Genomic DNA, 26,199 nt, shown 5'->3' with positions numbered 1-26,199 from the left:
GGTGAGCTGCAATGCTCAGCCACATCCCCCTTCTTTATTTTTTCTAAATAAACTTTAAGGGTGCGGTTAGCACGTTCAACAATGGCTTGACCCTGAGGATTATAAGGAATGCCTGTTTTGTGAGTTATATTAAAATCTTGGCAGAACTTCTCAAAACCTTGGCTAACATAGGCCGGTCCATTATCGGTCTTAATTTGTTTGGGGACGCCCATATAGGCAAAGGCCTGTAAACAGTGGGCTTTAACATCTTTTAATTTCTCTCCTGAATGAGCGGAGGCATATATTACATGGGAATAGGTATCAACTGAAACATGCACATATTGAAGTTTTCCAAAGGAAGGGACGTGGGTAACATCCATTTGCCACACATGATTGGGCAATAACCCTCTGGGATTAACCCCTAGGGATGGGACAGAACAATATTGAGCGCAGACTTCACAATTGGTGACAATCTGGGTGGCTTGTTCTCTAGTCACCTTAGCATGTAATCTCAGGGAAGCTGCATTGAGATGGAACCTTTTATGAAGGCGCACTGCCTGTTCATAAGGGTCCATGGTCAGGGATATGTGCAACACCTGAGTCAACGAATCTGCCCATACATTACCCTCGCTTAGGGGGCCAGGCAAGGAGGTATGCGCTCTTATATGCCCAACAAATAAGGGACAAGTGCGCTGCCAAATCTGCTGCTGTAATTGTGGAAAAACAACTGGATGTCTCTTAAAAAACTGTACTAAGCGATGGGAAGGATAATGATTAATTAACTGAGAAGAAACCGTGGCACAAAAGACAGACCAATCATCAATATTATTCTGCAACCATACCACCTGTTGGGAATCATAGGGGATGGAGATGAAATCCTTGTCGCAGAATTTTGGGGCACTGTTTTTTAAAATGTCCAGGCTGTCCACATCTGAAACAGGTTTTGGGAGGTGCCCTAGGGTGGGGCTGAGGGTGTTGAACAGCTGCTGCTATCACTTGCCCAAGGGCATGGGTGGAGTCAATATGTCTGCAAATTTTGAGATAATCATGCAGGGACTTATCTCTGTGGAACCTGAGAGCATCCTGGCAATATTTATTAGCATTCTCAAAGGCTATATGCTTAATTACTGGCATTGCTGGTTCCACGTTACCAAAGATCTTAGTAGCAACCTGCATAATACGGTCCACAAATTCTTGAAAAGGTTCTGTAGGGCCTTGCAAGACCTTGGAAAGCTGGTCTCCTGTATTAGCATTAGGTAAGGCCTTCCAGGCTCCAAGGGCTGCATTTGCTATCTGTGCATAAACTCCTAGGTCATAATTAACTTGTTGTTGGATGCCCTCAAAAGGTCCAGTGCCAGTAAGCATTTCAAGGCTTCGATCTGCGTGTCCCCCAGCCGCGTTCTGCTCAGCAAAAAATCTGCACCTATCTTGAAAATCCCCTTTCCATAGGAGAAAGTCACCACCATCGAGAGCAGAGCGGCACAATTGCATCCAATCACTAGGAGTAAGATTCAAACTCAAAAAGGATTCTATGAGTGCAAGAGTAAAGGGTGCCTGGGCACCATAATCTTTAACAGCCTGCTTTACATTTTTGAGGTCTTTAAATTGAAGGGGCTGATGCTCCTGGCGAGGGGGACCTCCTCGAACTGGGACCTCTATTACAGGGAAGCATCGAACCCCACCCACCGGCTGATCAGTGAGGCCGTCATTCCATGGCCGTGTGGGGTAATTATTGGGTGAATGGCCCGTGGCTTCCTCCTCAGGAGGAGCGGTAGGGGTCACAAAATTAGGGACATATGGTGGTGGTCTGGAACTGGACAGTTTGCCAGAGGAACATGCACCTATTCCTGCTTTCTTTAACTTTCTTTTAATGTCCCTAATTTCCCGCTTTAAGAAAACCTTCTCTTTATCCTTAATTTTCCGCTTTAAGAAAACCTTCTCCTTATCCTTAATTTTCCGCTTTAAGAAAGCCTCCTCATCTCGTTTGTCCTCACTCTCTTCCGAGGAAGAGGCCTCGTTCTCATCTGAAAAAGAGGCTTCACTCTCCTCTAAAGAAGAGACCTCACTCTCCTCTAAAGAAGAGGTCTCACTCGGGGTGGTTTCACTCGAGGCCGCCTCGTTCCAGGCTTCCAAGGACCGTAGAACTTCCCACCCCTGGATTGCTTCAAAAGTAGTCTGTACTTCTCTTAACTGTCTCTCAACTTTCACTTTATCAGTAAATAATGAATCACGGACTAAGCGCCACAAAGAAAAGTTAACAATGGGGAAATTATCTGGGTCTTTTTGTAAACAGGATTGTAAATTGGCCTTAACCTGTTCCCAATCGGGAATATTGAAGTTGCCTGAAACAATAAACCAAGGACTGCTAGATTGAATGGCTTTAACAAAATTTCTAATCATTTTAAATTTAACTGGCATCCCCAGTTGACGTAGAAGTTCTTCAAGCTCGGTGGCCAATTTATCCCGGGAGAAGGCAGAACCCATTTTATCGTCCTTTTCACCGGATAAATTAAACACCAAGACCTAACTATACTTCAAAATAAATCTAAAACCTGACTATACTTCAAAATAAATCGAAAACTTAAAAAATAAATCCAAAACCTAGTTATATTTCAAAATAAGTCTAAAACCTAACTCTATTTCAAAATAAATCCAAAACCTGACTATATTTCAAAATGAACCTCCCTCTCCTACCAGTTTAGGAGAGACTTACAATACGTCCCACTTGCCTGAATCGGCTGGCCAGACTCTTGGGACGACCCTTCGTCGTATCCTCTCTTTCTCAATCTCGGTGGAACCTCCAGATGTTGGCAACGCCCTCGTCGCCACGTACCCCGAGCCGAGCGGAGGGACTAGGGTTGCAACGCAGACAACGCAGAGAGACAACACAAGGCAACACGCAGTACACCGAATGCCGATCGATGACAGAATGATCTTTATTGCAACTCCAGACTTTCTTTTATACTCTGCTTAGCTCCTCCCAGTAGTGGCCACCCTAAATCCCTTCAGTTCCTCCCAGTGTTTATCCAATCCTCTAGTGGCCACCCTAAATCCCTTGAGTTTTATCCAATCCCTTGGCAGATAACTTGACAATAGGAAGCAGGAACTTGCGGTTAAGCCAGTGGCTATATGTATCAGGCCAAAATTACCAATCCTGTTATGCTCTGAGAAACAAGTTAAGCTGTGGAGTTAATCCTTGGGAGACCGGGGCCTGCACTTGTTTTCCTTTTTTTTTTTTATTTTTTTTTTTTATTTTTTTTTTCTTTTTAATACACTGGTTACTCAAAACCATGTCAACTCCATAACATTGCAAATTGCTGTTGATGTTATATTGGGACTCTTAATTGACTGTGATGATATTCTGCCAGCTCAAACTTCAGACCAGAAAAGGTCTCCCCAAGAAACTGTTCAACCAATCTGGACAATAAGTAGCTGGACTCTATGCTTGGTATATGTTTGCAATGAAAGAATCTTGATTGAATTTGAACTGTAATACTGCATCAAGGTGGAGGAATCCACCGGGGGGAGGGGAGGGGGAGGGAGGAGGGATTCCCAGAGCCTATGAAACTGTCACATAATGCAAAATAATTAACAATAAAAAAAAAAAAAGAAATAGACAGGAAATGGTCAGCGAGGATGCACTTATACCTCACTGGGTGGGACAAAAAGATTAGTTACTCCTCACTGGGGTATGGAAGATTTCTCTGCACACCCCTCCTAAACATGCTCACCTAAACTGTTGACATACATCCTGTTGGAATTATAGAGTTAGACCACCCGAAAAACAGGCAGGTTCAGCGAAATCATGCTTCAATGCTATAAACTGCTAAAGACTAAAATTAAAATAGGCATGAGACAGCTGAATAGCAATCTAAGCCATTTTAAGGTGTATAGAACACGGTTGAATGTAAACCAAAATTGAAATGTCTATGAAGAAGTCACAGGTTGTGGTTGAGAACCTGCATTTTCCTATTAACATATTGGTTAATCAATACCATGTCAATATGTTGTAAATGGTTGGAAATATTATGTTGGGACTTTTAACTGATTGGGATGATACTCTGCCGGCTCTACCTTCAGACCAGAGATGGTCTCACCAAGAAACCATTGAACTTACCAGGACAATGAGATGCTGGACTTTATGCTTGGTAAATACCTCCAATGAAAGAATGTCAACTGAATTTGAACTATGGAAATGCAACAAGGTGGAATAATCTACCGTGGGGGAAGGGTTTTGGAAGGGGCGGGGGGAATCCCAGTGCATAAAAAAATGTATCACATAATGCAATATAATTAGTTTTTAAAAAAAGGAAATGCAATAAAAATATGTTAAAAAAAAAGAACTTAGATACCTCTCAAATCTAAAATTCTTAATGTACTACATCTCAATAGAAAGCAAGAACTCGGGAAAAGAAAATGCCACTCACCAAGGTACAGAAAGATACAAGAAAGCTAGCCAGTCTCTGAGAAGCCTGGCGATGGGGAAGCCTCCTTGAGAGTACATGATCACTTCTCTTAAGTGAAAGAGTGAACTAAATATTCAAGGGGTAAGCAACACCATGTCAGAGACATCTTTAAATAACAGGGTGTAGATAACACTTGTCATTTTTTCAGTATCAGGTTTTTTTTTCCCTAAAATGCTTCAAAATTAAATAAGGCAAAAATATTTAGGAATCAGAATCAACCAAAGAGAATCAAACACAAAACTATTTTGGAGGACTATGACTGGAATCAGGCCACAAATGTCCCACAGGGATTAAAGACAGCTCTACTGGTAATCATAGTACCTTCCAAAAATACAAACACTGAAAAAAACAGTTTTGAGAATCATCAACAATATAGATAAAAGAATTTCCACAATAATTTGAGTTAATTTAATTACTGAAATTCCACAATTTAGAAACTGACCTAAAAATGAATATAAACAAATGTGATAAAATATTAAAGAGTTCACCTCAACTGATCAGAGAATTGGCAGACTGGAAGCTGTATGTGCTAAAACTACCCAAATTATAGTAGAGAAAAGGCAAAAGTAGGGTAACTGGAGATAAGATATGGAAGAGAATGGGAAATCCAACCCATGGCTACTGGGAATCACTGGTCACCATGAGGACACAGTGGAATCACTCCAGCTCAGGAAGCTCAAGGGGGGTCAGGGCAGAGTGGAATCCATTGTTAAACTGAAATCCACAGCTGAGCTTCACACCAGGTCCAAGGACTACTAACATGAAGGAGAGAGGAGTATGAAGAGCAACCACTCCACTTGATGCACCTCAAGCAAGAGGGGCGCTTCAAAGGCATGCCAGGATGTCACATGAACACTATACTAAGTACTCTGGATGAAGGATCGCACGAGCTCCTTCCAAAACTCTAAGGAGCTGGGAGCCATTAGGCTCTGGTGGCGATTTCACAGATGAGGAATGCTAAACACCTTGTCTGCCAATAAGTGAAGGAACTGGAAGCTAAATCGAGGGAATTCAATGAGTTCACTAGGGGTTTTAACCATTTTGCCATTACAGCAGAATCCCCACTGACTCAATTAAAATCTAATCTACAACTAATAAGTGATACATTGAAGGAATATTCTTGCGACATCATTAGAAAAGCAGTGAAGCAGGTTAGTGCTGTGGCATAGTGGCTAACCCCTGTGGTAGCAGTATTCCATGCAAGTACCAATTTGGGCCTTGGCTGCCACCTCTGATCCAGCTCCCTGTTAATACACTGGGAAAGCAGCAGAATATGGCTGAAATATCACCCATGTATTAGACTGTTAGATCTCCCCATGTGGGAGATCTGCAGATTACTCTTGGTCCTTGGCTTTGGCCTGGCCTAGCCCCAGGCATTGTAGCTATTTGGGGAGTAAATCTGCAGCTGGAAGATTTCTCTGTGTCTCTGCTTCTTTAACTCAGCTTTTCAAATAAATAAAACAAATCTTTAAAAAAAATAGAATGAGATAAGGGCAGAACACTGTTGCCCACTGATTAGACTAGATCCCCTTCCTAGGAGCAGTGAACTCAGCTATGACTGACACAACTTTTCCAGGGGAGGTTAACTGAGGCTCTTTCTCGATAACCAGGGCAGCCACCCGCACAGCACTGGCCAGAGCAACTGAAGGGCAGTCTTCTCTACCACTACAATTCTTAGGAGTGAGTGTTCTGCCACAAACATGTGGGCAGAGCAACAGGGCAGACCAGGTTACAGAGACAGAAAGTCCTTCCTCTGGGTAGCACCTCACTCTTGGAAATGCATCCTACAGGAGCTGCTCAACCAGGGGGGAGAGGCTCGTTACTCAGAAGTGGATTGTACAGCTAATGGCAGTGACGCAGCCAATCTCTGGAGATCCAATAGGATAAAAATGATTCCATAAATTATGCAACATCTCTGCAATATTATTATGTGGCCATTAAAATTATGTAACCATGAAAATAATAAGACTGCAAAAACTACAGAGCAATGCTTACATGGAAAAAGCGAAATTCAACATGGTGTGTATTTAAGGACGGGCAATTGTTTAAAACAACGTATGTAAAAGATTGAAAAGCAAAAACAAAGCGATTGTGTTATATCTGGGTCAGAGTAGGGGGTGATCTTTTCTCTCCAAGTATTTAAAAAATTCATGTGTGCATGGTATGCTAAATTTTGAAAAAATAAAAAAGGCATTCAGGTCTCTTGATAAATCTCCAGTCCCAGAATCATTTGCAGTCTCCACAAAATTATACTACTGTTTGTTAAACTAAATTCTTTCCCCACAGCACTCCCTTAACAATCTTGCCAAAGTTAGCTTACATTCTGCAGAAGAGCAATATCAAGTTACTTAGCATGATTCAAGAAACCTGAGGGAGGAGGAGAGCAGTGGAGGAGAAGGAACAGTCAACGGCACCTAAGCCACTAACAAAAACAGTACTGGGGCTTCTACATAAATCCATTATTGGCCTCCATAAGGCATTGTCAGTCCAATAATGCATTTCTGTTCCAGATTTTTTAAAAAAGTGTGCTGGAAACTACAACAGGCCTTGAATTTCAAACACACAGAACTAAAGGAATGCCACAGAGGGAGAATTAAGACCCATTGAAACTGGCCTTTTGTGTGGGACACATTCTTCAGACTTAGGCAAAAGATTGTCTGGTCTAGCTGAGCATGAATTTGAAAGTAAAATCCAAGGTTTTCAGAATTACTCACACAGCCCAAGATGGAACGCCAGTGCAGACTTCTGTGATAGAGTTTCCCAATAAAATAACCACTGTATGACCTAAGAGTACCTCTTAACTCCAAGGAAACAGACAAAAAAAAGGTTAACAAGATATCATGCAAATACAGGTTATAACAGTTCCAATGGCGGTTTGCACATTCGTAGAGGGCTCACTGCCACTAGGGTAACACAGGGTTACTCCCAAAGTGCTCTTGAGGTCTGCCCTTTGTATCTCAGCCTAGTACACTGGGGGTCGGATAGCAGTGTGACTATTTCTTCAAGGCCTGCACATCCTAACTAGAAAGAGGTGGTAGCCTCAGGGTCTCTTATCAGCTATAAGATACAGATACACCTGGTTAAGACAGGCCTCCAAACTGTTAGAAGTCCTTTTCACTGCTGTCTTACTAGAGTAGTAAAGGCCTTTCTGTAGTTCCAAGCATTACATTCCAAGAATTACAGTATTTTTGAGGCATTACTTTGAAGCATAAAAGGTTATCAAAGACCTAACAAACTGCCCATGTTAAATCACTCTCCCTATCAAAAGGACACAGTGATTCACTGTCCCTTGCAGTTTGACTAGAATTATTTCTGCAGTCCTTGAAGTTTTAATGGTTCTTGATTCTAATATTCTTTCAGTCAAATCTTTGTGAAACTTCACAAGGAATCAACACTTTATACAAAAGCATAAAAAATCATTTCCCTCATTTAAGAGATCAATTGGATAATTGGTGACAAGACTCATTTCTTACATATTCAGAGCTTTTATGATCTTTTTATTTGCAAATCTACGTATACAAATATTTATGATTTTTTATTAATAAAACAGTCCTTTCACATAAAATGTCGTACATAAGGACACAAAAAATAAACCAACAAGGTCAGATCTTGGTCCTAAATTTAAGAAACAACACGGAATAAATCTTACTGTGAACAGTTATTTTCCACAGATTAAAAAATGTAAATGAACAGAGGCATTGCATTCCACAGAAATGTATGTGTGTATTTGAATTTTCGGAATGCTGGGGACTGAAGGAAAATTGAACAAGCCTAGATACACAAATGGAAGAGGAACATCTGAAATCACAGATGATTTTTACCGAGTTATTTAATTTCAGTCTTTCTTTCCAGCAAAGCAGAGATCTAGCTTTCTTACTTCCCGGGGAGGGCTGTTGAGAAGCCTGAGGGTAAGGCGGGAAGAGGGTTTGAGCTGGAGGAGCACTGTTGGAATGGGAACCCCGATCTGGAAGCCACTCTGAGGCTCTGACCCCAACAGTCTGAATCCACGCTGGGGATCCACGTCTCTTGTTGGCTAAGGTAAATCTAATTGTGTACGTCTAAGTGGGAGAAGAAACTGTCCCCAACCATTCAAGCATCTATCTACCAAACAAATCATGCAAACAAAATCAAAGAGGAAATGAATAAAAATAAATTTAGGCTCTTTCAGTATCAACTCACTCAAACCATTAAGTGACTTAATTGTTGCGTTCGCTTCTTGCAGTAAATACATGCAGTTTTTATTCTGAAAAGATTTTCTGTGTTGTATAATTAATAAAATGAAAAAAAAAAAAAGCCCTTTAAAGAAGACACTGAGATGGTAAGTTAAATTTAGAAATTCCAGAGTCAGGCTGCCTATGTGAAAATATGTAGATTCGCTGAGGATCATTTTCTGATTAAATGAAATCTTAGTTATCAAAGCCAATTTAATTAACCAAACAAAAAATTTTTTTAAAGTTATGACTTCATAATCCTAAGAAAAGCAAAAAGAGAAAAAAAGAAATGTGTATGTGTGGATTGTTAATGTTGGAAGCTAAATTGTGAAGTTAAATTAATATCCCAAACATCTGAGCTTCGCCTGTACAAATGGGAAAAGGGTTGATTTTGTGTTCCTTCCTCTGCTTAAATTAATGTTGTTTACTGAAATTAGATGAGGCATAAAACAGTTTTTAGGAATTATCTACTGGTTCTCTCCCCAGACGCCCACAGTGACTAAGATGTGGTTGGACTGAAGCTGGGAGTACAGTTCTGGTCCCCTACAAGGGTGGCAAGAATTTGGTCAACTCAGACATCCCTGCTGTTCCCTTGGGTCTGTAAGGGGCAGAAAGAAAAAATACCAAAGAGGAGACATTTTAGAAGTGTTGCAAAAAACTTTGGAGGAAAATTGTCCCTTTCTCTCTTTTCTTTAGAACATTACAAATAACTCAAAAGTATTTTTTTCCAGTATTACAGTTTTGTTGGATGTCAGAAACAGGAAAAGTGTTTCTGTCATGCTGAGTTCAGAATGATGCCCAGCAAAAGTCATGTTTGTATTTTCAGTGTTGGTTCAAAAAGAGTAACTTTGCGACTTAAGCTAAGAAAAACTAAAAAAGACATAATCCTACCATTCATTCACCAACGAATAAATGGATAAACAAGACTGGTTTAAAAGTTAGAATCAACACTCATCACTTCAAAATTAAAAATAAGCCCACCCTCTAAATCGTTCCCTTTGTATAGGAGAAAAGCAATCCAAAGATACCTGAAATCCCAGAGTCCCTCTCCCCTGTCCCCCATAAGTCTTGTCTCCTGGTAAGTGGTTAGGAGGGTCAGAATTACTTTGGCAACTTGTTACAAACACAGAAGTTCAGTTCCCGATGCCAGGCGGTTGTTTCCAGGAGGAAGTACAGGATCTCACTCTGTGCTTCGCCTCCAACACCAGGGAATCCTGATGGAGGTGGTGCACAGACCTTCCTTAAAGATGACCTGGCCTGTAACACCCTGCCTAAAAGTGGCACGCACACAGAGCAGGGTAAACCTGCAGGAGGAAACTGAAGAAATCTCCACCGGTGTGTGGCAGGACCTAGGTGGTTCTTAGCAGGTCTCCTGGGATGATTGCTGTGTAGCCAGGGCTGAGGTCCCCACTCTTATCCTGTCTGTTCTTATAACAAAGTTCACCTCTTTCTCTCAACACTGGCTCAAAATCATAGCCGTCCATATACCCTCTGTAGGATGAAGGGGTGAAACAGTCACATGGAGACGGGGTCTTGGAGTAAAGAGACCAGGTTTAGTATTGGCTCAGCCACTAACTAGCCCTGAGATTCTGGGAGGATTTTAAATATTTTTTTGTTCTCTAGTTTCTGATGTATAAAAAGGGGGAAAAACTGCAGAATTCCTTTAGGGAATAAAATTTTAGAAATCAAAATACCTTAAGTAAACACATGAGCTGTTTCATTCTTTTTGTATATATGCGCATCTCCCTGCTTGTACTGCTTCCCCTTTGGGAAGACAGTATGACAACATGCCTTCAGACAACAGATTATTGATATCCATGAGAATGGAAGAAATGACAAGCTGGGTCTTGCTGGTATTTGTTCACTTACACTGCATGCTGGAGAGTTGTTTTGGAGAAATGGCAGTATTGGGAGGCTGTGTTCTTTGGCAGCAAGATCACAGTTAGTTGATAAAAACCTTGGCTGAAGAATCCGATGCTGTGGTTTCTGGTCTAAATTGGACCAATCTACCTTCAATACTAAATGGCAAGCAGAGCAGGTGCTGAACCTCCTGTGAATCCCACAGTAGGTACTGACCTTCTGGTAAGACAACATCTATCTCTCTTCTAATGTGTTCCACTCAAGCTTGACTGCTCAGCAGGAGTCCATTTTCTCCAGAGAGTGTACTTGTTTCTCTGCACAACACAGAGCAGATGCACACTGAGTGAACTCCTCGGGCTTTGTAAAGTCCTCCTCCATGCCATCAGTGCAGCGCCTGCCTGGTCCTTAGCCTATCCACTAGGATTCTTCTTTTCCTTATACTTACAGTTAAAAATGAAGGAGGAACATCTCTTTTCCTCACAGCTCACTATCTTAACTTGGACTATACACAGTTTACTGAAGCCTAATGAGCACAGATTCTAGTTGTGTCATATTTTGTAGCTACATAACCTTAAGCTAGTTTTATTTTTTCTTACTAGCATACTGGGAAGTGAAAATCTTGCAGCACACATCTCTACCTGTGAATACAAGGAGAACTCCCCAGCAGTTAAATATACCTTGACTGACCCTGGTTCGTGTCCTGGTGGCTCTGCTTCCCATCCAGCTCCTTGCTTGTGGCCTGGGAAAGCAGAGGAGGATGAACCAAAGCCTTGGGACCCTGCACTCTTGTGGGAGACCTGGAAGAAGCTCCTGGCTCCTGGCTTTGGATCGGCTTCGCTCAGTTCTGGCCACTGTGGTCATTTAGGGAGTGAACAAGCAGATAGAAGATCTTCCTGTCCTTCCTCCTCTCTGTAAAGCTGACTTTCTAATAAAAAAAAAAATCTCCTTCTTTCTCAATATATATACCTGTATCTATATAAAAGGACAGTATATTACCAGATTTTATACCTTCCCCCCATGCTACAATGCCATGATAAACTTGAACAGCAGAGCTTTAAACATGTAGCTGTAACTAAAGGATGATACTAGAATGATATGGGAGGAAATGCTGGAAGGCGAAAATGGGGAGAGAGAAAGGGGAAGGGAAGGCGCTGGCAATCCCTACATCCACTAGACTTCATCATGTAAAATAACGACAACAAAAAGGAGGAGAGAAAAAGGAAGACTTTTAATTCACTTGGGATATAGTTAGGGTCAGTCACAAACATCTCAAATTTAGGTGACAGTGAAACGAGGGTTTACACAAAGATCTTGGGGGTCAGTATCCTGGTATAGTGAATTAAGCCACCTGTGACGCTGGCATTGCATACTGGCACGAGGACTAAGTCCTGGCTAGTCTACTTCTGACTCAATTCCCTGCTGATGCTCCTCAGAGAGCACCAAACAATGGCCCAAATGCTAGGGATCCTGCCACCTATGGGGGGACCCAACTGGTGTTCCTTAAAAAGATTCCTGGCATGGAAAACAGAATCAACAAGAGGTAATTCCTTCTTTTTTACATGGATTGAAATTCATAGCAGAGATTCATGCATTAAGAAATCTATCCCCAGCCCCAGCAGAAGGCAATAACAAATGAGTGAACAAATGCAGTGTGTAACAGAGCTTTCTATAAGTCGGCAAGAGCTGAAGAAGTCCACTAATTCATTTATCAAAGATTCCTGGAAGGCAGCAGTAATGGCTGTGGGTTCATCACTTAGTGTACATTCAGATGACGACTCAGGGCAACAGACCCCTCTCAATTACCATTCCCCAGAGACATACACATCACCTGCCTATAAAAGCTGTCCTCATGGCCAACCCATCAACCAGAAGGCACTTTCAAAACAGAACACACAGAGAGCTAAGGGCTCATCTGGCAAAGTGAAATTGCTATTAGAGGAACCATATCAGAAACCAGACAATTGCGTCTGCTTCTTTGTCCTAACTCTCAAAGGGAAAAGGTATGAAGAAAACTGTTAATATTCCTCAATCAAACTAGAACCTAACTGGAAAAAGGTAATACTAGCCACACTTATGCAGCAGTAAGAGTATGGATAATGGCTATACTTCCTCGGAGGTCCCTTGAGCAGGACATTCAATGACTGGGAGTGATTACGTCAAGACTCAATTTCCAAAGAATCAAGCTGCTGTAGGGGGATATCGTGGCAAAGATTCAGCCCAGTGAAGAAAACCATCACAAAAAGCCTCCGCACAGGCTTGACTTGGCTCTTGATATCTAGGATCAGTACTAGAAAAGTATGGCATCCCTGAGCAAAGCAACCTCTTAGCACTCGGTCTCTCAAACTTGTTTATTAATGCTGGGTAGAATCAGGGTGATAGACTGATTCAGCAGTTAACAATCTCTTTCATTGCATAAGTTTGCAAAGTAATTCCATTACCAGGACAAAGGCTATTATCAATTACATTTTGTAAAGCTTTAGTAGCTCATCCAAAGTCACATGGCTAGCAAACATTAACAAGGACTGGAACTTCGTACACCTATATCAATGTTCAGGTGTTGTGTTTTCCCCATTCCCACAGAATTCAAAGAATGAGCATGCGAGGAGAGCTGATGGTCTATGTAACTGACAGGTACCCAAGACTGAGCTAGCATGCATGTCCCATGTGGGTTCATTCCAGTTTTTCTGATGCAGGAACTTCAGGCATGGCTGAGAATATACATATAGAACACTTGACCCATATTCTGAGCAGATTTCTAACTGAGATTTGCAGGCTCAATCTTGACTGAGTCAAATGGCACGCGCGTGCACACACACACACACTCACACTCACAAAAAAGTTCTGGCAACATGAATGATCTGTAACTGGTGCCAACAGACATCAAGGAATGGAAAAGCACAGGGAGAGGGAAGACGGTGGACTGCTGTAGCTGGGAGTAGCCAAGGCAGACCACAGTAACTAAGGGACCACATGGCAAACGATGCATGATGGCTTCTGTCTGCCAAAGAAGGCCAAAGTAGAAATGAACCCTCCCCATTCTGTCTTTTCATCTATGTGGGACCAGTTGGCTAATGGCAGGTTTGTAATCCTCCCCTTACCCTCATGTCACCTAAGTGTGTGCTTTAAGCACACATATAAACTTATTTTTGTTTAAAGCGGGAGAGAGTGGAAACCGGAGAGGGGGATAAATCCTCTTACTGCTGGTCATTTCCTACATGCACTCAACAGCCAGGCTGTGCCAGGCTGAGACTGCCAGTCTCAAACTCATTCTAGGTCTCCCACAAGGGTGAAAAGAAACCAAGTACTTGAGCTATCACCTGCTGCCTGCCTGCCAGGGATGTACTGGGAGGCAGCCAAGTTATGACTCAAACCCAAGCATTCTAATAGGGAGTGTGCATATCCCAAGAGTATTTTAATCACTGTGCCAAACCTAGCCCCCTGTGTGTAAGCTTTTAAATGCAAACTCCAAAACTGATGATGAGGCATGCTCAGAGGAGCTGCAGTTGTCTTGTATAGTGTGGCTCCCTGTAACAGCCCTTTGTAAGGACAACAACTGCAGGCAACAGTAGAAAGACTTCAATAACCACAGCCACGCTTGTCCTCTACCCAGTAACTTTAAGACAACCGAAAAGGTAAAAGCAGATGGAGTTGAACTGAGGTCAAAGAACAGGAAATTCAACAGAGCAAAAGTGAGTTCAAAATATGAATTCTATTTGCCACATGGAAAAATGTTTAGACAATCTCATCTTTAAAAATGTAAACAAAAGGAGTGTATCATTTAGCCCAGTGGCTAAAACGCCTATGTCCCACATCAGATACCTACATTTAATGCTGTTTTGTCTCCTGCCTCAAGCATCCTGCTCATTTATACCCTGAAAGCCAATGGTGATGGCTCCTTTCAACCACTGAGGGGTCTGGATTTCCGTCATGGCTCCCGACTCTGAGCTCGCACTGCCCCAGTTGTGACACGGGTATCTGGAAAGTGAGTTAGTGGACAGGAGCTCGTTCTCTCTCTCCCCTCTTGTCGGCCTCTTGATTTTTTTTAAAGGAAAAAGAAAAATGAGGGAAAAAAATAACAGACACACCCATAGTAAGCAAGGCGATAACATTAATTATTCACATCACAAATCCAAAGTGGCAGAGCACTCACTAAAGAAGAATGTGACCAGTAGAGATGCAGTGAGCACATACACCGGATCAGCTCACAGCCACTTCAGGAGACATGGCAGATACGCGGACACCAGCTTCAAATGAGAATATTTCTGTGAGGTTTCTCATGGGACTTTGCAAATTTATGTTCAGACTGAACAAATACCTTTGCAGTTTATACTGCATCTGTTAGCAGAGCGCTTTTGGGATTAGTGGCCCCATCCTACTGACCTGGGGCAGGCCATGGTGCAGGCTGTAAATGGTGTTCAGAGATGTCGGGGATGGCAGGGAGCCCCTCGGGTGGCCAAAGCTGCCCTCAGCAATGAAAAGAGAAATTCTTGAGCACACAGATTATCAGGGAGGCAGCAGTCTATAGGCTGTGAGGAAAGATCTGAGGAGGGTGTAGAAATGCTGAAAAAAGTCCACGGACCATGTAAAAATAAAGCGTGTAAATTGGCACAAACATCCTTACAACAAGACTTCCTTACTTTGATGCTAAATAAGCAGCGCAGAGGGCACAAGCACAGTAAATACCAGGCTGAGCCATGCATGTTCCCACTGCAGTTACACAAGCGTTTTCAAATGAACATCAAGCCCAGATTTGACAGGGGATGTGAACGACCAGAGAAAGCAGTAGCTGCATCCCATATCCTAAACCTATCCTACTAAATAAGAGGGCTGTAGCAGGTAGAGACCACCATTCCTATGCTAAATAGAAAAACAGAAAACATGACCCATTCCAAAAACAAGGTCCCACTACCCTGCCTTTTTTTTTTTGGCGGATATCAACAATGCCAGGGCAGAAACAAAAGAGACCCACTGACTTCTGTTTCATTAGAAACACATGAATGTAATAACTGCCAATGAGAAAATATTGTTTGCTAAATCTTCTATGCAAATAAACAGGTTTTTTTTTTCCTTTTCACCTTACATCATCCAGTTGAAGAGTACCAGGCAAAGAAGGTGAGTGAGACAGGACAAAACAAAGCAACAACAATACAAACGCCCCTAAAGAATCCCTAGGGTCTTTAATTCATATGCACTAAGTGACCTTTCAAAATATAAACATGCAGGGTGGAACAGAGGAGAGGCAGCTGTTGTTTCTGGGCCATCCAACATCTGTTCCTTATTTCCAGTAGGAATCATATCAGGAGCAGAACTGAAACTCAAACCCAGGTCTTTTATCTGTCTTTTCATCAAATTCTCATAATCAGAGGGCACCCAATGTGTATACATGCCCCTTCCTCTTTCATTAATTCATTTAAAACTACTCTTAGAGACAAAGTCAGAAAACCCTTAAACCCATTCCACAGATGAAAACAGCAATACTGAAAGTCACACGACCAGTAAGAAATGGAACAGATGCCAGTTTCTGACTTGACTCATCCATCTGTCAAGAAACAGCAAAATCCCTCAAACACCAGGCAGTTGATTCACAGTGAGACTGAGGAGTGGCACTAAGGAAGAAACGGAAACTCACAAATCCTACACATTCCTCTAAACTTTGTGTTCGGCCCAGAAGTACACGGAGGTGGGAAGGGAAATTACCCAGCGCTCACGTGAGGTCTAATTCACACACCCAGTGCTGGGGTTCTGAAGTCACCCACATCCTCTGTCTCAATCTGCTTCTCTGCAAGCTACATCATCTCTCCCACACACAACTCTGAAGACGACAAGCAGGGTACTGAGGATGGACCCGCACTGCTGTGAATGTGAATGGTTGGTGCTAGAAATTCTACTTCGACAGATACACAACCCTTTTTAAAAACGTGAGTGGGGTAGTCCCCATCCATGGGAATACAGATGTGAAAAGCAGCATAATGTGGGGGGAACTTGTTTGCTTTTGCAGCAAGAAGCTAACCTTTGGCCTTGGCTTCCCTGCCTAACTGCTCTGACTAGATGATTTCTACCAATATTCTTCAATTTCCGTAACATAGAGTTCAGAAGGTCAGAATGAGAAAAAGCAGAATGAAGTCAGGGAAGGAAGAACATAGGGTGTCCAATGAGAAGATTCCCTGAGTAACAAGAGAGACCCCAAGCAGATCTGCTCTACTTAGAACCACTGCCCCTCTTGAACCCGTAGTCTATGTAATTTGCAGCTAAAAAGACACAGAAACAGGGGTAGGTGCTGCAGTACGGTGGACTAAGCTGTCTTTCTGGATGCACAGAATTCATATCAGAAGGCCATCCTGAGCCCTAACTCCTCTGCTTCTGAACTAATTTCCTTCCAATGTGCCTGAGAAGGAGCAGGTGATGGTTCAATTGAATTCTGCCAGCCACGTAGGGAACCGTGATGGAGGTCCCTAGGTACTGACTTCAGCTTGGCCCAACTGCAGCTGCTGGTGGCCTCTGTGCAGTGAGTGACCTTTCACAGTTTTTAGGCTCTCAGACTAGTGGCTGTATGCTCCTAATTTTAATTGGTTATCAAAAAGACTAGGCAGAGCTGACATCCCTACCTCCAATTTGCTAAGAGGGAATCCCTGGTTCAGAGATGAAGGATCTTTTACACAAGAAATCACAAGACCAGTAAGTGGTACATGAGGATCTAAGGAATACTCCAAGGACTCTTTCCTCTATTGTTTGTGGTCGGTCTCTTTTCCACTTCTCAGATTCTTCTAAGATTCATTATCTGACCCATCAGGATAAAACGGCATTTGTCGTCTGGATTAGAATGTCCGTTTGGAAAAGTAGTATGCCATATATTTGGTAGTAATTTTGTTTCCAAAAATACTTGGGTATTTTGCACTTGGAGTTTAATTGCGACAAGAATTTTGGTATCTTTAAACAACCAAGTCTCCACCAATGAGCATTACTACTCACCGAAATGCATGACAGATATAATATACTGTGCTAGACAGCAGTCAATCCCATCAGCGTTTTCAGAATTTGAGCTTCCACCGTCTCAGAGCATGACCCATGCAATACAATTTAATCACCCTGGGTGGAACCTGTTCAGCTCTGAGCCACCGTTATTAATCAACAGCCATAGCTTACTTATCAATAAAAGGCAACTGAAAAGGAGAGTGGTGCATAAATGCTCATTGGGGATTCTAGTTTGTGATGAAAAATTTTAATAGTATTACACAACTATTTAAAATTCAGAACAATCAGCTATTGGAGAGTTGGACTGAGTCAAAGTAAATTAATTTTCTACATTTGAATTTAACCACACAACAGTTTCTACAGAACTTTAAAACTAAATAAAGATATTAGTATTTGTCAGTCTACTCTTCTTGCGCATTCGTGGTATCACCTGGCTTAAAATAATCCAGAATGCATGCAGTCTAACAATCACTGGTTTGTATAAGAATAAGTGAATGAATATTTGTATTTACACACCTATTGTTTCCAAATGACATGTAACAAGCATTGTTTTTGCACCTAAGATACACATTTAGAGTATTAAGTGTACACATACACACTCCAAAGCAGGCACAATTGTGGCACAGATATTAAAGCCACTGAACACCCACATTGCCATATCAGAGAGCCTCTACACAGTCCCAGCTCCTCTGTTTCCAATCCGCTTTCCTGCTAATCGGCTTGGGAGGCAACAGAAGATAGTCCAAGTACTTAGATCTCTGTCACTCACTCGGTAAACCAAGACGGAGCTCCTGATAGTGGCTGCAGTATGGCCTAGACCGAGCTACTACAGACATCTGGGGAGTGAACCAGCAGATGGAAGACTCTCAGCCCCCCTCTGCCACTCTGATTTTCAAATAAACAAATAAACTCTTACAAAATATTTGGTGGTAATGTTGCACAGAAAAAGAGAACAGATGTTTGGTGTCTGATAATCCATATCTCGAAAGATAGTTAGGAAGAATAAATCTGTACCAAGTTAGAATCACCAAGAGTTATTTATCAACAAAAACAATGTCTCACTGCCATTTGTTATTCTTCCTTTGCATTTAGGTTTTAACAAATCATTTTTTTTTTTTTACGATTAATGCTGCTACTTTGATGTGGAACATATCAACATGGTGGTTTGTGAGAATCAAGACAAAATCATCACATCAACTCACTTTTATCTAAGAAATAATAAATACATTTTATGAGCAAATATTCGACATTTTGTAACAGTGGTTGATTGGAATCCAATCTGATTTGTTCATACTATCATAGAAAAAGCATATGAATCCTATAATCACGTAGTGCTTTAGAGCTCCAACAACCTACCTGGAAAATACCATTCCTCTACTTACTAAATTGAATAAAAGTGAAATATAAACAACTTACACTGTGATTCCATATTTCATGAGCTTATCAAAATTGTAAATTCCATTTGGATTTGTATATTAATTTTCCTTTTAGAAATCTCAGCTGAGAATGAAACTGTGAATGAACACTTAATAAGATCCCTTTATACTAAACTGAAAGACTGACCATCCTATGTATCTTTCTCATTTTTGCAATACAAGTGATTGCCAAACAGAAAGTCTAGGACCAAACATGACCATATGAAAATTAAGAGACATACACACAAAAGATCTACCAATAATCTGGAAAAATGAAGCCACTGACACACACACCCATAGTTCCCTAATCAACCATTTCCTGAGTGTCTGCCCTTTAACAAGTAAACGCATCCCTTCACATCCCCAAACACAAAGACATAGGCAAGAAAGCAAAAGCCAGTGTATTATGTATCACGTCAGTCCAGTAGGGGTTTCACAGGAGGAGGGTGATTCACAAGAGTGTTGAGAGGCTCAAATTGTATAATCTGATACATCTGGGTCCAAATTACATTTTGGGGATCTTGCCATTTTAATGCCCGCTTCAGCCTCAATTCCTACGCAACAGGAGAACATTTATTATTTTACAGAGCTGACTCATGGATATGCAAAAGGCACCTCTATGTTCAAAACTTGCTATGGGGATGCAGAAGGGACACTTGTATGAAAGGCCAGAGAACTTCAGGAGGAGAAGATGATGTAGCTGCAATGATCCCCCACTCTAGCTGCAAGCCTCCTTTTGTCTTTGTCCCCAGCACTCTCCTATCCAGTGGCTGACACCTATCCTGTACACTCTGTGCTGACCTCAGAGATTGCAAAACATGCTGCACAGAGCTTGCTCACAGCAGTATGTGCTGGGTGCTGACATTTGAAAATGCTCTGGCAAAAGTGTATCAACCATGGCATTCAAACCATGATATCCACTCATTTAGTCATTACCAAACAGAGCATGCATAATACCATGGGGAAATTTTCTATACGAACAAAAGCCACCATTCTGTCATGAAAATCATACACACACAACAATTTGAAAATACAAGAGCTGGGGAAAGAAGAGGATGCAGATAAGAAACCAACTGACAAGAATCTCAAGTTTCTTGGAGACAGAATGATAATATTAACGAAAGAGGAAGCAAACTTGACCTGTTATAACAGGGATAGGATATGACTAGCATAAAGTAATAATGGCCATTTTAAGGAAAATAAGTTTGAATTACTAGCTTCAGCTAGCATTTGCCACTTAGGAAACAGAATTTCACATATCAGATATTCTTATTTTTCAATACATACTGGAAATCCAGTATTTTTGCTGGAATTTCTTCAAGTTTAAAAGACAGCACCTAAATAAGCCTTGATGTGGCACAGGGCACCTCTATGGGCTGGCAGCAGCCAGACCCTTGGTTTGTGAGCTCTGCAACAACTGGCTGGACACAAACAGCCACTGCAGAGAACACAGGATGTAGGCTTAGTTTACAAATATGACAGAATGTAGAAGACTGAAAAGGCCAAACACGGGCAAGATGTGTGGCAGCAGAATGGTAAGAACAGAAAGTTATAGGTGGTATTGGATACTTGAGGAAGAACTGGGTAACAAGAGGCTTTAAAATAAGTAGCAGGAACAGAGATTTGGCTTCTGGGCAAAGTAGAATCACTTGCAATAACTGCTAAACAGAAAAGCCATGAAGAACTCCCAAAAGAATAAGATGTTTTAAAAAATGTGCCAACTTAGGGCTGGCATGATGGTTTAGTGAGTTAAGCTGCTAACAATGAGGTCGTCATCCCCTACAGATGCTGGTTTGAGTCTGAGATGCTCCACTTCCTATCCAGCTCCCTGCTAACAAATCTGGGAAATCAGTAGAAGATACCCCAAAGGCTGCCTGAACTCCAAGATCCACAGAGAGACCCAAAAGAGCTCTGGGCTCTTGATTTCAGCTTGGCACAATGCCAGCTATTGTGACCACTGGGGAGCAAACCTTTTTATCTCTCCCTTTCTCTTTGTAACTCTGCCTTTCAAATAAAAATAAATCTTTAAGGGAAGAAAAAGGTAAAAAATATTTTCAGAGAACCTTCAGCATAAAACAGTGAGAAGACAATGATCTGGATGGCCCAAGAACAGCCATTTCATTGGTGGTATCCAGGCCAATCTCATAAGGGACTGAGTATGTGATGCAGACAGTTCTGTCAACCTCACCACTACCACGTCATCCTCATCTCTCTGTTCACCTGCATGGAGCAATAGAGCATGGAGCTCCAAACACCAGAGCAATGAGAGGAAGAAAATGAATACTAGCATATAGCATGTTAGAAAAGCAATCAGACTCCCATAGCCTGTGTAAAGAGTTGGGTTCAACCGACTAAAGTGTAATTTGGCCCAGGGAGCCTGAGGTTCAACTGAAGAAGAAAGGGCAAAACCAGGAGCCAACCTGTGACAACTAAACTTTCTAAAAACTATTCATAAAAAAATAACAGGGAACTCAAAAGATTTTAAGTGGGGGAAGGAAGTCAACCTGTTTTTATGAAGAGCAGGCACTGTGCGGCTGGGACTGGGATCCAAAGAGAATGAGCCCAGATACAGATGAAATCTATCTAGATGCGTGTCAGCACTCAACAAAACCAATGGCTTCCTCTGGTTTACGTTTGGGAACCAGTGACAGTGAACCACTGTGACCACACACAGACAGTGAGGTAAGATGTGGCCTCTGGCAGGGAAGGGTAATTCAGCAACGCAGTCAGTTGGATCTTAGCAACCGCTGACTGAGATGCAAAGAAGCAAAAATACCATTCCTGATTTCATCCTCTTCCCATAAAGAAAATGTGATTTCCTTAGCAGTCAAATGACTTGTATCTTTTAGTCTCCTTACACACACAGAAATGTCATGAATGAGTGGCTGCCTAAAAAGCTTACTGCTTGTACCTGTGGAAGAACTGAAACACTTTGCCCATCATGTCCTATTCAAGATTAAGAAAGTTCTCTATCTTAATCAGTAGTGTCCTAGTATTCCTTTAGCAGCACAATCTTCCTTGACAGCAAAATCTGGAGTTAATTACTTCAGGAAACACATGACCAAACAGAAAAGTAAGGCTTAGCAATCCACACTCATTCCCCTACAGCAAGCATGAAAGGGAAGGTGTTTAAATAAACAAACAGATTTTATTTAAAACATTTTATGTGCTATTTTTTTTTCATTTTTCACAAGAGACAGATGGCTGGGGAAAATCTTTCCATCTGCCTTTTCATTCCCCCAAATGCCACAACAGGCTGAAGCCAGGAGCCTGGCCTCTCATGTGGGTAGTGGCGACTAAGTACTTACATGTTGCTTGCTACCTCCCAGGGTGCACATTAACAGGAAGTTAGACTGGGAAGTGGAGCCAGGACTGAAACCCAGGCACTTGGGATGTGGGTAACCCAACAGACTTGTTGGCCACTGCACCAAAAATGAGTCTCCTAGGCTGTACTTTATAAGTAATTATATCTTTCTTGTAGAATTTCCAGCAACACAAACAAATACACAAAGAATACTAAAGGATTGCTAAAACGTCTATTGTTTTTTTGAAACTAATTTGGTGCATACTTGCCGGCAACAGTGAACACAAAATTTCAGGAATAAAAGAGAAATTCAAGTTATCTAACAACATTTGTGGTGGTCTAAATCAAATCAAAAAAATGTTAATTATGGACATATTTGTTCAAGAGCCATCTTCTAAGATTTTTGTTTTTATTATTGAAGAATCATCATATGTTTCAGCTAAAATACCCAACTTATTATAACCTTAACAAATTTGGAAAATCAAAGAAGCACAACAGGTTGGTTTTTCTGAAAGTTCTGGGAAGTCATCCATGATCAGTTTTAATCTGGCATCCAAATATAGCTAGAATAAAGCTGTTATCAGCTTTTCTCTTAAATAGGCAAAAGCCAGACTCCCTTTAAAAATATGAAACTTTGTTTATGCACATCACTGTGGGAAGTTTTCTGCCTATTTTTTTTTGCTATGACTTTATAATGTGTTTCTGCTATAAAAGTACTAAAACCCCAAATATTAATTAAAATTGAATAAAAAAATAGAAACTCAAAGCTTGATATCTCTCCTAAGCCAGAAAATGACAGGTTTCTAAAATAACTATTATTTTGGTTATCAGGTACCAAAAGCCTACTGCCATTTGCCAAGCAGGCATGGTACCAGCAAAAACAACAATAACAACAACAAAAACCAAACCAGATGACTGCTCCTTTCAATCCTGGTAACAATTTTACCAGGTTGAATTAATATCTCCACTTACACCATGAGGAAAATCAGGGCCTAACGATCGGAATTTCTGCTCAAGGTGTCACAGGATCAAAGAACACAGTAGGTTTTAGAAACCAGGACACCAGAGTACATCACTGTGTTTACTGGAAAGCCTAACAAGGAATAGAAATAGGACTGTAATAAAAAGCTGATACAAGGAGCCTCAAAGCTCTTCACAACTAAACAACGCTGGCATTCATTTAACTGTCACTTACTTGATCTTGTCTGAGGGGACTTCAGAGGAGTCCCTGAGAATGGAATTCAAAGGTAATTTTATTTTGGTAGGAAAGCATTTAAAGTCCATGCTTACTTGGGGTCTTCCAAAACATTCACGGAAAATTCTTATTCAAAGACAATCTTTTTTTTTTTTAATTGGTTACATTGCATTATGTGACACAGTTTAATAGGCAGTGGGATTCCCCCCACCCCTCGCCAAACCCCTCAACCCCCCCCCCCATGGTGGACTCCTCCACCCTGTTGCGTTACCACAGTTCAAATTCAGCTGAGATTCTTTCATTGGAAGCATCTACCAGGCATAAAGTCCAGCATCATATTGTCCAGATAAGTTCATCAGTTCCTTGGGGAGACCATCTCTGGCCTGAAGGTAGAGCTGGTAGAGTGTTTCTGACATTTCAAGGGATCTGAATTGTTGCCACTCTCACCAATCCAAGCACAATGTGGTCTCTGGAGAATCCACTAATTGACATAGTCCATCATAGAGTCTCCATCTGCCCAGCACTTACATTGCCAACACATAGCTGACGTGGTTGGTTGACCTGCTCTGTCCTCCGTCAACTGATGGTTAACGTTCTGAGTCTGAAAGCTCAACTGGGGAAATCCCCATAGAGACTTTCTCAGAGATGTTCCCAGACCAAACTCCTGTATGTACCAGCAAGAACCGGGCCAGTCACAGTCCATCACCCCATCAGCTGGTGGTTGCAGTTGCTGGGCTGGTTCTGTCTTCAGCCCTGCCTCCCACTGGAACCAATGGTAATCTTTTAATGTCATTCTTTCTGAAGTATTTTCATAGATGAGATTCAATTTAAAAACATTTAGTTTGATATACAATAAAAACAACACTCACAAAACTGAGTCACAATGTCTATAGGAATCCTGTAAGTACACTGAGGGCACTGTGGCTACTTAAACCTATCTAGATGGCAAAATTTCTGGATTTTTAATCATGTCGAGCAAGTTGCATAATTACTCTGCTGTCCTTTGTGTGAAGGGTTCCATCAGCAGTGAGTGAGTGAAATCACTGATGGTGCTGGTGCTTGGCCAGTGCTCTGTAAGTCAACATCACACTCTGGTATTTGCACCAAGACAGAGCTGGAAGATCTGGATTCAGTGTCTGATCTATTTACCAGAGTTAAATCAGTTTGGAACTACCCATACAAATGCACAAATGAGCCACCAGTGTTAATGTCTGAGGGCTCACAGCTCTGAAATGAGGGAGAGGCAGCCAAAGGTCTTGTACTCTGGAAACACACACCCAGGCACCAGTTCACAATCAAAACAGACCTTCAGAGTAGGAGGCCAAGTGTCTGAAGGCCTGCAAGGGTCAAAGAGGGACATGAACTAATAACGACACAAGATTTCCCAGATTATCATGGGAATGAAGAGTACTGTCACGGAACCAGAAGGAACACAGGGAATCATAGACTGCTTGGCAGAATTAATTCTAATAGAACAAGGCTGACTGTGTAAGCGCTAAGACTTGGTCAAGGACTGAAATTCATACCTCTTTGCATATTCCCTATCCAGAGCATAATGCCCACAATAAGTAAATGTTGGTCAGACGGATGAAAGTGGGGAGGATGGAAGCACCGCTTCAAGGGCAATCTGGTAGACACTGTAGGTCTTAACAGTAAGACAGGGCCGACAAGCAAGGCCTTCACAAGTGGAACAACCATCAGCAGTCCTACTCTCCTGTAAGAACCATGCTTCAAGTCCTACCCATCTGTCTGTCTTGCCGACTGTGCATCGTCCATCCTGACAAGGAAGATAAATGGTTTTGGGGGATCTTTAGGCAGACATTTTTTGTTTAATATGGTGATGAGGACATAAATTCTAAGGGCCAAGGTGAATGTCTAGTTCTGTGGGCAAGTTTCCTAAACAGTCTGCACATGAACTTCTCTTCTGCAAGACAGGAATACTTAGATTATGTCAAAGGCCACAATTATGACATGTTTTACAGATACCTTTGGTTACCTGCGTTTATCAGAACAAATGTAGTGTGGTATGCCTGGATTGTCAGCTTTGGACCCTCAGCCCTGCACCATTGGCCAAGTATTCACAGGGACCAAGGTGAGGTTTGTTAAACTGACCTGCTGCTGCACAGGCTCTCCTGCCCCAGGAGGGCCCTGTGATGGCTGTGCCCCTGTCAGATCCTCCTCCGTGAGATGCCTCCTGTGGTCAGTTGCACAGGCAATCCACCAGGCCACCACACAGAGGTGGGGCCACTCTCCAGCACCGCAGGATAGCACTGCTCTTGTCCCGCTCCTGTACCATCACCCCACAGCACCCTCCCTTGGCAGAGCTCCAGCCACACAACCACACCCCATCAGAGCTCCAAGGCACTTGTAACTTATGCAAGCATGGGAAGCCATAGCCTCAATGGCACTGGAAGCCACTTAGACTGCATCGCAATTCTTTCTGCTGCTTGTTTTGGTTTTATTTATTTTTTTTTAGAAAGATGGGATTGTTATCCATTTCTAATCCTTTTGGTTCTAGGATCTAATTCAAGAGCACCTGTCCACAATATTTAAGGAACCAGGATAATTCTATGTTTTCACAACAGCTGTTAAACTACCCTTGTTGAAACAACTGCTAGGAAAGGTTGTTTCTGTGTCCTCTGACACAAAGCCCTCTGACAGGCATGACTACACTGTGAATCCTCCTCAGGACATGTTCTAAGGTCTAACCTCCCACCTGTCACTGTGTACTTACACAGCTCTTGTGCATCTTATCTCCAGGACCAAGGGATGGAGGAGGCTGGGTGGGCCGTTGGAC

At 41.9% G+C, this 26,199-nt stretch overlaps 1 protein-coding gene across 4 annotated transcripts in view; it reads right to left on the bottom strand.

Moving 5' to 3' along the window:
• The window catches only part of ASAP1 (ArfGAP with SH3 domain, ankyrin repeat and PH domain 1), a 338,316-nt gene that overhangs the window by 167,092 nt on the left and 145,025 nt on the right, over window positions 1–26,199 (bottom strand). The window contains exon 4 of one of the 4 annotated variants that reach the window (XM_058668482.1): window positions 10,712–10,830. The exons of the other annotated variants lie outside the window; for them this stretch is intronic. Within the exon in view, the coding sequence (XP_058524465.1) occupies window positions 10,762–10,830 (69 nt within the window). The 3' untranslated portion in view covers window positions 10,712–10,761. Of the gene's footprint in view, window positions 1–10,711; window positions 10,831–26,199 lie in introns of those variants that run through there. 4 annotated transcript variants of the gene reach the window in all.

This window comes from Ochotona princeps, chromosome 9 (genome assembly GCF_030435755.1).
Source record: "Ochotona princeps isolate mOchPri1 chromosome 9, mOchPri1.hap1, whole genome shotgun sequence".
NCBI classification, from domain to species: Eukaryota; Metazoa; Chordata; class Mammalia; order Lagomorpha; family Ochotonidae; genus Ochotona; species Ochotona princeps.
This window is presented reverse-complemented; position numbering and strand designations above follow the sequence as displayed.